The sequence below is a fragment of the Ischnura elegans genome, chromosome 10 (assembly GCF_921293095.1).
Source record: "Ischnura elegans chromosome 10, ioIscEleg1.1, whole genome shotgun sequence".
In the NCBI taxonomy this organism is placed as follows: Eukaryota; Metazoa; Arthropoda; class Insecta; order Odonata; family Coenagrionidae; genus Ischnura; species Ischnura elegans.
In genome coordinates, this window is record NC_060255.1 from 95,715,158 (window position 1) to 95,727,950 (window position 12,793).

Here is a 12,793-nt window from a genome sequence, read left to right on the forward strand (position 1 = left end):
TCTCCTCTTACGCTCTTAGGAGATGGGGAACATTTCAGGGGTACTCTGAAGATTATTAATGGTGAAGATGATGCAGAAACTCACACTTTACCATTAGATGGCTGCCAGATATAGCAATATATATCTGAATACTCAATTTCTTCATGGATAGCTCCCTGCCTTTCATTTAAAAGGATCAAATTCATGTAAGCTTGCAGATATTTAAAAAGATACCCATTTGAATATTCAGAGGATTACATAAAGAAAGGATACATGCTTTGATTGTATCAGTGCTTCAATAGACGTAAAAATTAGTGTGATTGCCAAGTGTTTAGGCTGAGAAAAATAAGTTTTCAGTAATTAAAATGGGAATACATAAAAAAATTCTAAAACAACAGCAAACATTGTCAGGAATCACATATGCCTCGTAAGTTTCAAGAGCAAGCTGGCAAAAAATGAGTTTTTGATGGGTAAAAAATCTAAAAAATAGGAAAAGCAACCATGTAAAAATGCTACAAAAAATCTGACCAAAATAAAATAGGATGGGACTTCTATTTGAGACAAATCAAGGCATCCAACCACTCCATAAATGACTGGTTAGTTAAAAATCAAAACGTCACATAAAAATGCCACTTCCACATCATATCAAAATACTGACATATGAAAGAAGTGAACTTTACAATCACCACAATCTCACCTAAAGTGGGAGAGAGAAGGCCTGCTCTTCTGCCCTGAAAGTAATAATTTTTATCAAGAAAGTGAGACAAAACCTTTTCCATGGTGCAAAAAAAAGTTAGGCGCGTCTCCTTTTACATTTAAATAATGCAATGACAACCAGTTTGTACATGTGAATTGATTAATAGCATTCCAACAAAAAGCATTGATACTTTAAAAAATGTAAGCATCACTTAGATTGGAATTTGCTCATGTAACATGCTAGCACAATATCACCTATCAATACATCATTCACATGCTTTTTAAAAGAGGCAACTTTTATGATTCAAATATTGGGTATTTAATTTCATAATTTCAGCTTATTTCCCTTCATACAAGCTTTATACATGCAAATTAAAGTTACATCAGAGTGTAAATCAAGCTATTCCAAAGGCAAAATATAACGAAAATATATTTTGAATTCAACAGAAAAATATTTATATAATCTGATATCTTCCCATTAAGAAGTCACTATTGTAAGATGTATTGATTTTTCCCGAGTAGCTTTCTCAATGCCTCTAGAAAAATGATAGATTTCCAGAAAACATTGAAGTATAGTCATTATAATGTCAGAATTTGGTCATTTACTACACTTTTAAAAAAATTTAGCAATAAAAAGGCTATAAATGGTATGATGATGGGATCATATACAAACATTTATGCTACATGGTGAATTTGATTGATGATTTAAATTATTAATAAAAAAAAACATTTGTCTTGACTGGAATTCCACCAAGTATCTTCCAACTGATGATCAGGTGCATTTAAATTAAGTCAGGAATTTTTTTGACGGGAAATGCTCCAAGCAGTGCTGCTGATAGACACATCTGACCATGAATTGGGAAACCAATTTCAAAATTCCAGTCAAGATGAATGATATTGTATGCCAAAATCCATCCTTAAAGCCATAGGTTAACATTATTCATTGCTATAGCACCGATGACGGTCACATAAGCATAAGGGAGCCGCAAATGTATCCATTAATGATCACAAATTTCATTTAATTCACATGTTTTATTTATGGTATTTAAGGAAAAATTGAGTTCTCCAGGCAGCGAATGGTAAAACCCATGAATAATGCTACACTTGTTTACATGAATAATAAAAAAGAATGTACCTTGCTTTTCTGGCCTGTACATTTCTGTAAATTTTTAATTATTTTCTGCATGGCTTTGGGCCAATTCATATATTTTGACATTCTTTTTGGAAGCATTGTTAATGATTTCATCGTAAAAAATTATAGACAGAGAGAGCAGCTATTTAAAAAAAATTATGTAGCAAGATTTTATCAACAGCTATTTACTTATGCAAATACTGGAAATTTTATAAGGTTAATGGGGTTAGAAATGTCATAATTTAATTATTGCTATGGATGCATTAACTCCACAGGAAAATTTGACACTCGATTCAGAACTAATTTCAAATTATAAGCAACGATTCTCATGACCATCAGCTGTTTATGCAAGAAAAAAAAAAATCCTTTCCATTAAAATGAGTATATATTAGGTTGCAAATAACTGTGCATTGATTGCCACTAAATCTACGTGCCAACTATTTCTATAATTTCAATCCAGCAAGGTAGGGCTGCTTTCTATGAACTTACTCCACCTTCAGAGTTCAACAACAGAATTTTGCTTTGTTTCTTCGGATGATATCAGGTCTTAGCTTATCCAGTGGCTGGAATATATCCTTCTTTCAGGAAATTAAGATGCTAAAAACTAGTAATTACATTCCTACTAAATCACAGACAGTATTAAGAGAGTGCAGCAGTGAATTCTTGATACTTTGGTAGTATGATGCGGCTGTGCCATAAATACTAAATGGTGCAGTTTAAATTTAATTAGTGCATATATTACTTCCTTTTAAGGCACTTACTCATAATCTCGCCATAAAGATACTTCTACCATTTGTATGCCCAGATTCAGCATTGCATAGAGAAAATTGCAGAGATGCAAATCATGGATTTTAATTCTTCAATTGGGGCTCAATATCCAGAAACCTACTACATATTATCCCATGGGGTGAATGATATTTCCATATCCCTCACTTTCCTTATCTCAAAATGATGAAAATAATAATTCATGCATTTTTCGAATAAAATGAGATTCCATGTAAGCAATAACACTATGCAATGGTAAATTAATTCTTTAAAAAAAACATACATGTTCTTAATATATTTCTGCCTCCTGAATTCGAAATATTTATTCACAAGGTCGTATCACCCACAATTGGTGTGAAAATCATATCCTTCGTCAATAATTATAATGCATAGAATGCTGGTAAATAGTGCCTAAATGGCAATCAAATGATGCTGACGTAGGATAAAAGTTTAAACCGACAACATAAGGAAATGTTCACACAGCAAACAGACGCATACTGGGAATATGGATTCAGACATTCTCTAACATATTTTACACTGCATTTCCTTAGTTATCATGGCATAGGCTGGGTGCTTGCGGTGAAGTATCCTCCAGTTTTTGGCCATTATCTGAACATCTCAAAGTTTCTGACATTGCTCTTCTTTTTCCTCAATATTCTGATGGAACTTTTTACCCCATTTTAAAATTACAATAGCACAGGATATACTATAATATCATATTGCATTAATGGATAACGTGTGCAATATGTGAAAAAACTGCAGGTGATACGATGTGTTCGATATCATTTTCGGACGCAGGAGGTTGAAATACAAAGGGGTTATTGCATTTTCGAGAAAATTTTTTGTAGCCCTGCAATTTGTTGCTCAGTGCAATGTATGATTTATGTGTGTATAGTAAAGTCCGCTAAGACAAAAATAATGAAAGACTGCAAGAAGATTTGGTGCTATCTCAGCAAACTACTGTATAGTAAATAATTTTTGGGCTCTTCACAAGCCCATAGACAAAAATTGTTTTGGAACAGGGTTTATTTCTATGGTATAAAGATGGTATGCACATTTATGAGGGAACACGGTGGTTTAGCTGGGAAAGGGTTGTGACCAAAGTGACCGAAGGATAATGGGTTTAAATCATGAGTGAACCTTCAGGGATTAGGAATTGAAATTCCCTATCCTAAATGTGTGAAATTTGTGTACCCAGAGCTTCACTTTAACTAGATCTACCCTTGCTTATGCAAGCAAGCCTTGGGATTGAAGTACAGAGAGTGCTGAATGCATTAAAGTAAGCAGGTGTTATTTTTAGACTTACCTTATTGCTCTGAGTATAAAGAGTAAAAAACCCTTTTTCACCAAAGTTTCCATATCAGCAAAATTATGTGTACCATATTTGTGGACAAATGACTATTTCCAAAGTTAAACTCTCTAGAATTTCTGCAGGGACCATTTGGAGACATGTCAAATTGGAACCAAAACAGGGTCAATCATTGACTAAAGATGACCTTTTCAACTCTCATCCAAAGGAAATACAGTCATCATAGTCTCCTTGTTCTAAATTGGCAAAATAATTAGAATCAATCCTTCCCCTCAAGGTTTCAGCTTTATTATGATAATTTTTTTCTAAGATTTTAAGCCATCCCCTAACCAGGGCTTTAACGATGAGAAATTTACTGTACCTTGTGTTTGAACTCTAAAAGCAAGACCAAATGCTAATTATTAGCTGATTATGACACTGAAATAGATTATGAGTAAGCACCATATTCTTTATAAAAATAAGTTTAAGATATTAAATTGCTTATAAATGATATTTAATGATATTTTAATATGCTTTTTAACTACTTATTTTATTTTTATATTAGAGCATACATTAATTTTATCATTATGTTATGTACATAAATGGAGCTAAGTTAAAAATTCAGATTTTTTAGAAAAGAAAAAAAAAAGGATTAGGATTCACTCCCATTAAGGGATATTATATTAGTGCATTTTTTTCCAAAGTTATATGTTTCAAAAAATAGTTAGTGATAGATTAGTTAGTGCTTGCTGCTTAGCTACCACCTATAAGTATTGCTAATTCTATTTGAAGCCTTACTGAGAATATGTGCGCATGCTCTAAGAATAAAATATATTAACTTGCTTCATCATTCTCTATACTGAATGAAGAATTTTATAAAACACTATCTCATCCTCTACAAGAAGGTAATCAAAATACTCCAGTGCTTATTACTGCCAAATCAGTGTGAAAGTTGGTTCACAATTTACAACCTTTCCAACTAATCTGTTACTGCAACATACTACTGCAAGCAGTGCTCTTTCCTTTCCTATGAGTAATTACCACTAATTAATAACTTATCCAACAAGAAGAGGTTCCTGGACGATGATGAACTCCTGCCTGTTTCTCATTAACCATTATAAATAAAAATTATCAGCTAAAAACTAAACTTACAATCAAGGGATTAATAATTCTCACTTCAAAGAAATTGCTAAAATTACAATTCCCAAGCACTAGAAACATCAATTGAGACACACATATTTATTGTTCCACTAATAAGTGGATATGACTTTCATAAACCACTCCAAAATAAATTAAAACTGCACAACCATGATACTCCTTGGTCACCTCTGAAAAGACATTGAGTAGTGGAAAGAACCAGTATTCTCACGGGATATTAACTTCAGTTAATTATTTGGATAGGAAGATTGGTGCCTCTTTTTACTTCTTTTTACCCCAGGAATCCAGGGAGATATGTATTCAAATCGGAACTTTGATGGTCCACCTGAAAATTCTAATGGCGAATGCAATGCAAAAGACAAAACTGTGGTAATTTTTTTCAAATGACTCCCAGATTATGCTGCTGATTGGGAACTTATCCCTAAATACTGCCAACCAGATGTGATTCATGGGAAAATATCGAAAACCCCAATATTTCCCCTCTCACTCCCAAAAATATTTATGTAGCATTAACCTTTTCCCTACTAAAGACGCAAATAAGTGTGTGAACGTTTCTTGACCCGGGAGACGAAAGCCGTATATTTCCATTTGAGATGTTCCTGACCAAGAGAACGAAAGCCGTATATATGCGTTTTCTAGCTCTCCCCCTTTTATGACGGTCGCGGGTGTACCTCTTTGTTTCGGGACCCAACACTGCAGGGTTTAGGCTTTATCCTCGGAATCCGGGAGCAGGTACCCTGACCCTTTGTCTTTTATTACCCCTCTTAGCGGTAAGGGACCGCGGTCATGAAATTGTTAATCCAGTCAGTTTTTGAAATAAATATTTGTTCTTTTCTCAAGAAATATAAACTAAGAATTGAATTCTTTGTCTTTTAAGCAGCGTTTAACATTTTTAAACAAAATTCTACGATAAATATTAACTTATATCTCGAGTTCTGTATAAACATCAACATGGAAATTGTTGCTGCATTAAATGCTTTATTATTGACCTTAGAACTTTGTTTAAAATTTGACAATGCTCAGAAAAAAATGAGGAATTCAATTTAAAGGCTGCAATTTACGTGCAAGCAACAATATATCCATGTGCTAAATACATATAAGCAATACATAAGTTGACCGCGAACCAATGCCGCAGGTATGGTTGTAAGCCCGGAAAGGACGGAGCACAACTACTCTCGAAGTCCGAGATAATGCGGAGTCCCATCAAGGAGGGGTCAAAAAAGTTTCTGCAAGACCTTTCTTAACGAATGTCCTCCAAAAATGCTCCGTACCATGAGAAAGTAGTCTCTCTTGGGGCTCAGTACAGCAGTCATGCTAGGATGAAAACTCTGCCGTCTCAAAAGGGTTAATTCCAGTAATTTCATGGATACATCTGGTTGATAACCTCCAAGGCTGAAAGCATGGACATGATAGGGAATTCCTTTGAATTTCCTTGGAGTATTAAAGCAAAAAAATTTCTTCAATGATCATGCTGGTATCACTTGGCTGCAAAATTATGAATGAATTTTGTGGTATAAAAAAATAAAAAAAAATCCTGATAACTCACAATTACCCCCCTGCCACATCCAATATAAACTATTGGCTGAAACTTGGCAAAAGGCATTGTAAGCCACACTAGCTCCTGCTCTTGATAGGCTGCATAGCTCATTGCAATGAAAAATTAGATGTGTGAAAACAAGGCTATAGGTCACAATAAAGATAAAATCTTTGGATAATAGCTCAGAAGCCTTTAAAAATATTACCCTTAACATACATGAACATTCTAATGGATAATAAGATACAACAAGAAATACTATTTATGGTCTATGATTCATGGGAATGTCATTGCAATACACCCATGTCTCGTATAGCACAAGGGATGCGTTCCTTGGGGTCTTTGCGCTATACGAATTTGCGTTATACGAGAGCGTTTTAACATAGGGAAGATAGGGATGCGTTCCTGGTAGCATAGGTCTTGGGTATTGAATTTCCTCTAAAACATCTATATTCCCATAAAAAGCCTTATATAACATTATTTCTATAAATATTTATATTTTAAAACATCTTTAAAGATAGTATTCACGCATTCAAAGACTTTTATTCACGTTAAAAAAATTCTTACGTGCTTTCGAAATTCCATCCTGTCGTGCGGGTGGGCTAACATCAGCTATCTCAGGGGATCGTAATGCGTTGCCGGCAGTTGACGATTTTTCAAACTAGTCTAAAAACAACTATTGTGTCACCCAGGCCCTTTTGTCGCTCATGGAAATGACAGGAAAATGCTACTTTAAATGCCATTTCATAGCTAGCGGAGTTTATGAATGATAAATCATTTTAATTTGAAGTCCTCCGAGTCATTAGCAGCTACGTGAAACAGTCTTTAAATGCCTTGAAACCTGACCCAGGTTTTCCTTCCCTGAAAATGAATGAACGAGAATGCATTCTTTTCCAAAAGAATATCGTCTCGTCAACACTAAAAACTAGTTGAGGGGGAAAGGAGCCACTTTCAATCACAGCTTGGAGTTCATCAGAAAATGTTGTGGTGGCTGCGCTATCAACACTTGCAGATTCACCTGATATCGCCGCACTGAAAATACCTGCTTGCTGTTTAAATTCTGGAGCCAACCGCTTGCACTAAATGTCTCGGAGCGATTACCACTCTCGTCTTTTTGTACTGATTCACCATGAACTTTCCGTATGTGTAGACCGCTTGGTTGAAGTTGGTGCGGCTGAGGTCACTGATATTTTAGCTTCGTCTTTATTCAGAATAAGGCATCGTGAGTTTAAACTTCCACGCAATATCGCTTTGACGCTCTCCATTTTCAAAGCAATTGACCTCTCTCAAGTCCTCTTCTAGGTTTATGTTTTTTCTTGATAAATTCTTGATTTTTCTACACGCATTCCTATTTTTTGCCATATTCTCTTGGTTTTTACTCTGTATGGCTCTATCTAAATCACCTTCTTCTGCTGAACTGTATTCCTGAGACGGAGAAGTCTTATGACTGCGGGGAGGGAACGAAGCCATTGTGTTTGAGACTCTATAGCGGACCCTTTTATGTGTTGATGCTATTCATGCGCAACTCGGCCACCGCTCCATTTCTCCCCCGTGAATACCGATGACCTTGAAGGCTTTAGCGTAGACCCTCTACCTGGAAGTCAATCGCCCGGTAACCTACGACGGCAAAAATACGTCTCAAACCGTATTGCTGAAAATAAAAAACTCATTTCCACTAGCCCCACGCTTATTTAACGATCTAAATTATTTATTATCATTCTGTTAAGGAGACGAAATAAATCTTCGGTAGACCGGCTATCTGGACCCAATGACGAGTAATACTTTTGGCAATTGCACAGCTATGAATTTCGATTAATATATAAACAAAAAAGAAGATTTGAGGCAAGAAATAATGTTCATATGCGTAAATTGATAGAAATTTCGTGTGTACTTAGCGCAAGTTCACGTTTTATCACGAGAGCGTTTAAGATCTTTGATTAGGCTACACCGCGTTGCAATGTTTCCCCGAGGAACGAATTTGCGCTATATCGATTTTGCGCTAATCGAAATTGCGCTATACGAGACATGGGTGTATATCTATTGCATCTTAAATCATAAAGACATAAAATCATCTTTTAGGCTTAAGCACTGAGTAAGTGAGTGATAGATTGAATTAAAAATTTTTCAATTGACTCAAACTCATTGATTAGGTGTGCTCACCGAAAGATTCAGATATCCACTGATGAGTTAAACAATAACAAGGGAAGTCCTGCAAGTATCACGACCAGATCTCGTTCAAATTTTGCCAGGTGATAGGAAGTGGATACTCATGAATTGCAGTTTTTGTTTCAGCCGCCAACACTCAATACTTTTAGAGATATTAGCGATGGAAAGCATCAGGAAAACGCTTACATTTATACAAACCCTGGCACAACAATACACCATTTTTCATTTTTTTTTCCATTTTTGTTTTCTTTAATGAAGGAAACTACCCTATTGCGCTTCGAATATATGCACGCAGACAAATGCGTGGACAGTGTCTGCGAGTTACTGACCTTGAAACATGATCGACATATCGATTTTTCTTTTGAACGGTCAATTGTAGCTCTAAAATCAAGTTTGAGAGGACTTCAAGGTTTTACGACGAAATTCACGGCTTTTTCCAGGTTTTTTCATGGCAGACGAAATTCACGGCTTATTCACGATTTTAAGGTTTTCACGGTTGAGTGGGAACCCTGTATTGAGCAAAGGAAGCAGCCAAAGAGTTTGATGGTGACAGATATCAGTTCATCTGGAAAATCTTGCAATACCAATGAATTCTTTAATTTAATTTTATTTTTTATTTTATTTTATTCTCAAACCACCGGATACAGCTCTAATTGGCCACTTTACACCGGGGTGTTCAACAAATGTAACAAGTAAACGTACACAAACGACCATGCCCTGGACCGGGGAAACCTACCCAGGCGGGACTCGAACCCGCGACCTCTTGTTTGGCAGGCAAGAACGTTACCCCGCCGCCACTGAGGCCGGCCACGTTTGCCTCAGGGTTGATTGATTTAAATCACTTTGATTTAAATCATGATTTAAATCATAATGCGATCTATATGTTTGATTTTTAAAGAGTCAAAAAAGGAAGCTGTAAGTGCATAACTTTGATTTTTATTTCTTAATTAATACAATGAATCGACAGTTATCAGCACAATGGTGGCTCTTAAATAGAAATGATACTGTAGGAATGCATTAAACATGAGAATTTAAAAAATGGCTTTGGTTAGAATACTAGAGTATCCGTTGAAAAAAAATTGTTTTCTGATTTAACTTCTAAGCGTAGGCACCATACAAAGTTGCAATTACAGAATTTTTCTAAACTTCATATGCTTTAGAACCGCAAAATATTGCACATTTGATACTTCCAATGGCAATGTTATATTATGCTGGTGTAATTTTTAATTTGATACCATTGGCATTTCCATAGTTCTCTCCCCTGATTGACTAAATGTTGTATTAAGTTTAGAGCATGTTGCCTCTTATTGTTTCTGCAAACGATCATTCTCCAATATGCTGCCCAAATACCTAGTTAGTTTTGCAAATAACTGAATTTTTGATGAATGGAGAATCATAAAAATCTCATTTAAATCAATAAAATCCGATTTAAATCAATAAAGTCTGATTTAAATAAAAAAAATCAACAAAAATGATTTTTTTGAAAAAAATCATGATTTTTATCAACCCTGGTTTGCCTTCCCGTGTTGTCATGGCACACGGACTAATAATTGCGCTTCGAACATTTCTCCATATATAGTCCCACTCTGAATATAGTCCCCCCCTCTTATTTTGAGGCTTCAGTTTCAGGAAAAATTTAAAAAATGCATTTGAATATAGTCCCCACCTTACTTTTACCACAAGAAAAAAAGGGGGGAGTATATTCAGACATATACGGTACGTACGCAGGCAAATGCATGGACAGTGTCTGCAAGTGACTGACCTTGAAACGTGATCGACATATCGATTTTTCTTTTGAACGGTCAATTGTAGTTCTAAAATCAGATTGGAGAGGATTTTAAGGATTTATGACGAAATTCCTGGCTTTTTCCAAGTTTTTTCACGGTGGACCATATTCACGGTTGAGTGTGAACTGTGTATTGAGTGAGCAAAGGAAGCAACCAAAGAGCTCGATGGTGACAGATATCAGTTCATCTGGAAAATCTTGCAATACCAAGGAATTCTTTAATACGTTCGCCTTCCCGCGTGAAAGGTGCATGTCTCAAAAAGTGTTTCCCATGCATTGGCTGTGGCTGGGCTCACCTGTTGGATGGGGTCGGATGCGAGGATGCTGGCGGTGGGGTGGAGTCGCTGAAGGACACCATTTTGGAGGGATGCTGTTGGTGGGGGGGCGTGGGGTGCAGGGCGCACGACGACAGGTGGTGCGAGACGTCGCTGTCCGGGAGGTAATCGTCCCCCTCCCTCCTGCTATCCTCCTCCGTCTCCTCGGGAGTCGTGTCCATCACGTGGCCTGAATCGCCCTCGCCCGGCTTCTGCTCGGCAGCGGAGAGCACCACCGTCTCCTTCGATGCCGAAATGGTGGGGAGCTTGGCAAAAGTGGTCTTTTTCCTGAAACATTAACAGTAGTATTCAAAACATTTATTCAACCTAAAGATATATATAGAAAGTTTATAGAAAGACTCAAGAAAGGAAGGAACCCAAATTAAAATATTTGCTATGGATAGAAAATAGTCACAATGAACAGACTTGGACTATGGACTCTCAAAGGTTGGTAGCAAAAATGAATTTTTTTTAAATACAGTAAAAATGTGGTATAGTTAACATGGATAAAGAGTAATTTTGCTGAAAGGAACATTACGTGCAGTTTTAAGATAGTGAAACTCTCAACATAAACTCAGTAATAGACGGAAAAACATTATACATATAATTATACTTTAGGACTTTTGATTTCCCAGAACTCAATTTTCAGTCATAATTTACAAATCTGCAGTGTTGATATTGACACCTGTATGCTGCTGCAGAAAAATATGCCCACATGCTATATCCAATGGCCAGCAGACAATTTTCTTACATAGGATTAGTATTTTTTCGTAACAGTACATACATAAAAAATGGGTATAACTACCTTCAAACGTTGATAAAACATGGATATCATGAGCAACCGATATCATTTTTAGATATATTTTTATCTACATTAAAAAAAATATAATTTACAAGTTGATAAGCTGAATGTATCCAATGTTAAGGTATCCAATATTGGTTTCATTAAAACTTTTATTCCAATCTACTGCATGATAGAAAATTTGAGTTTATGTTTCACAAGAATTTGTGAAAAGAATTTTACCTTCACAATAACATATTTCACAATAACAAACTCGCTATTTTTTGAGTCCTGTTGATTTCATTATAAGTATTGAGGTTTTATCGTGATTATACACATTACATTGTATTTCAATTATCAATTTTCATTACGACAAAAAATGTTGAGGATAAATAAATTATAGGAGACTTTAAATATCTCCATCCAACAATGATCCAAAATTTTGGGTATTATCTTAAAATATTACAAGTACATTTCAAAGCAAGAATTCTAATCCTAGATGTTCTAAAACATGGGAGTGGTCAGCAGTTTTGGCATCCATCTTAGCAGGACAATGAAAACTATCACCTACAATTCACCCAGAGCAGTTTCTCTCAAAACATTCACCAAGTACATTGGTGTCGTCTACCCACAACTGTTACCAGTCACGGTCCAACTAAAAACAAAACTTTGCGACCCACACAGCCTTATCAGATTTATAATGCAGCCTGTAGGATTGAAAATGTATTCTTAAAAAAAAAAAAATCACACAAACCAAAATTTGTTTTATGTTAAAAACTTTTCAAACTTTTTGAAAAAACTTTTAATCTTTTTATGAAATTGATATACATACTTGCATACTTTTTGAATTAATTTAACCATCTTTTGGGTCGGAACACTGTACAAGCAAGAGAGAGATGAAACTTATTATTGTCAACTGGTTGAAACTTACCGCTGATTAGGTGTGTCTACTGACAGGTTCACGTACTCCCCATCCACTGATGAATTTATTGAACACAAAGAACTAATATCAGTTGTTTCTGTTCCAGATGGTGCTGTTGCAAGAGAAAGAAAAACATAGTATCATTCCATGAGACATTGGAATTTTTATTCCAATTTTTTAATTGATACTGTATTTTCTACCACAAAACTTCAAAAAGAGCAATAAAAGTGTGTATTGAATATACATTAAAATCTTTTTCAATCAGAAATTTA

The 12,793-nt window shown here is 35.4% G+C and overlaps 1 protein-coding gene across 1 annotated transcript in view; it reads right to left on the minus strand.

Moving 5' to 3' along the window:
- The window catches only part of LOC124166859 (gamma-aminobutyric acid type B receptor subunit 2-like), a 294,155-nt gene that overhangs the window by 14,475 nt on the left and 266,887 nt on the right, over nt 1–12,793 (minus strand). The window contains exons 14-15 of the mRNA XM_046544568.1: nt 12,531–12,633; nt 10,801–11,106 (exon numbers count right to left, since the gene is read on the minus strand). Of these exons, the coding sequence (XP_046400524.1) occupies nt 10,801–11,106; nt 12,531–12,633 (409 nt within the window). The remainder of the gene's footprint in view (nt 1–10,800; nt 11,107–12,530; nt 12,634–12,793) is intronic.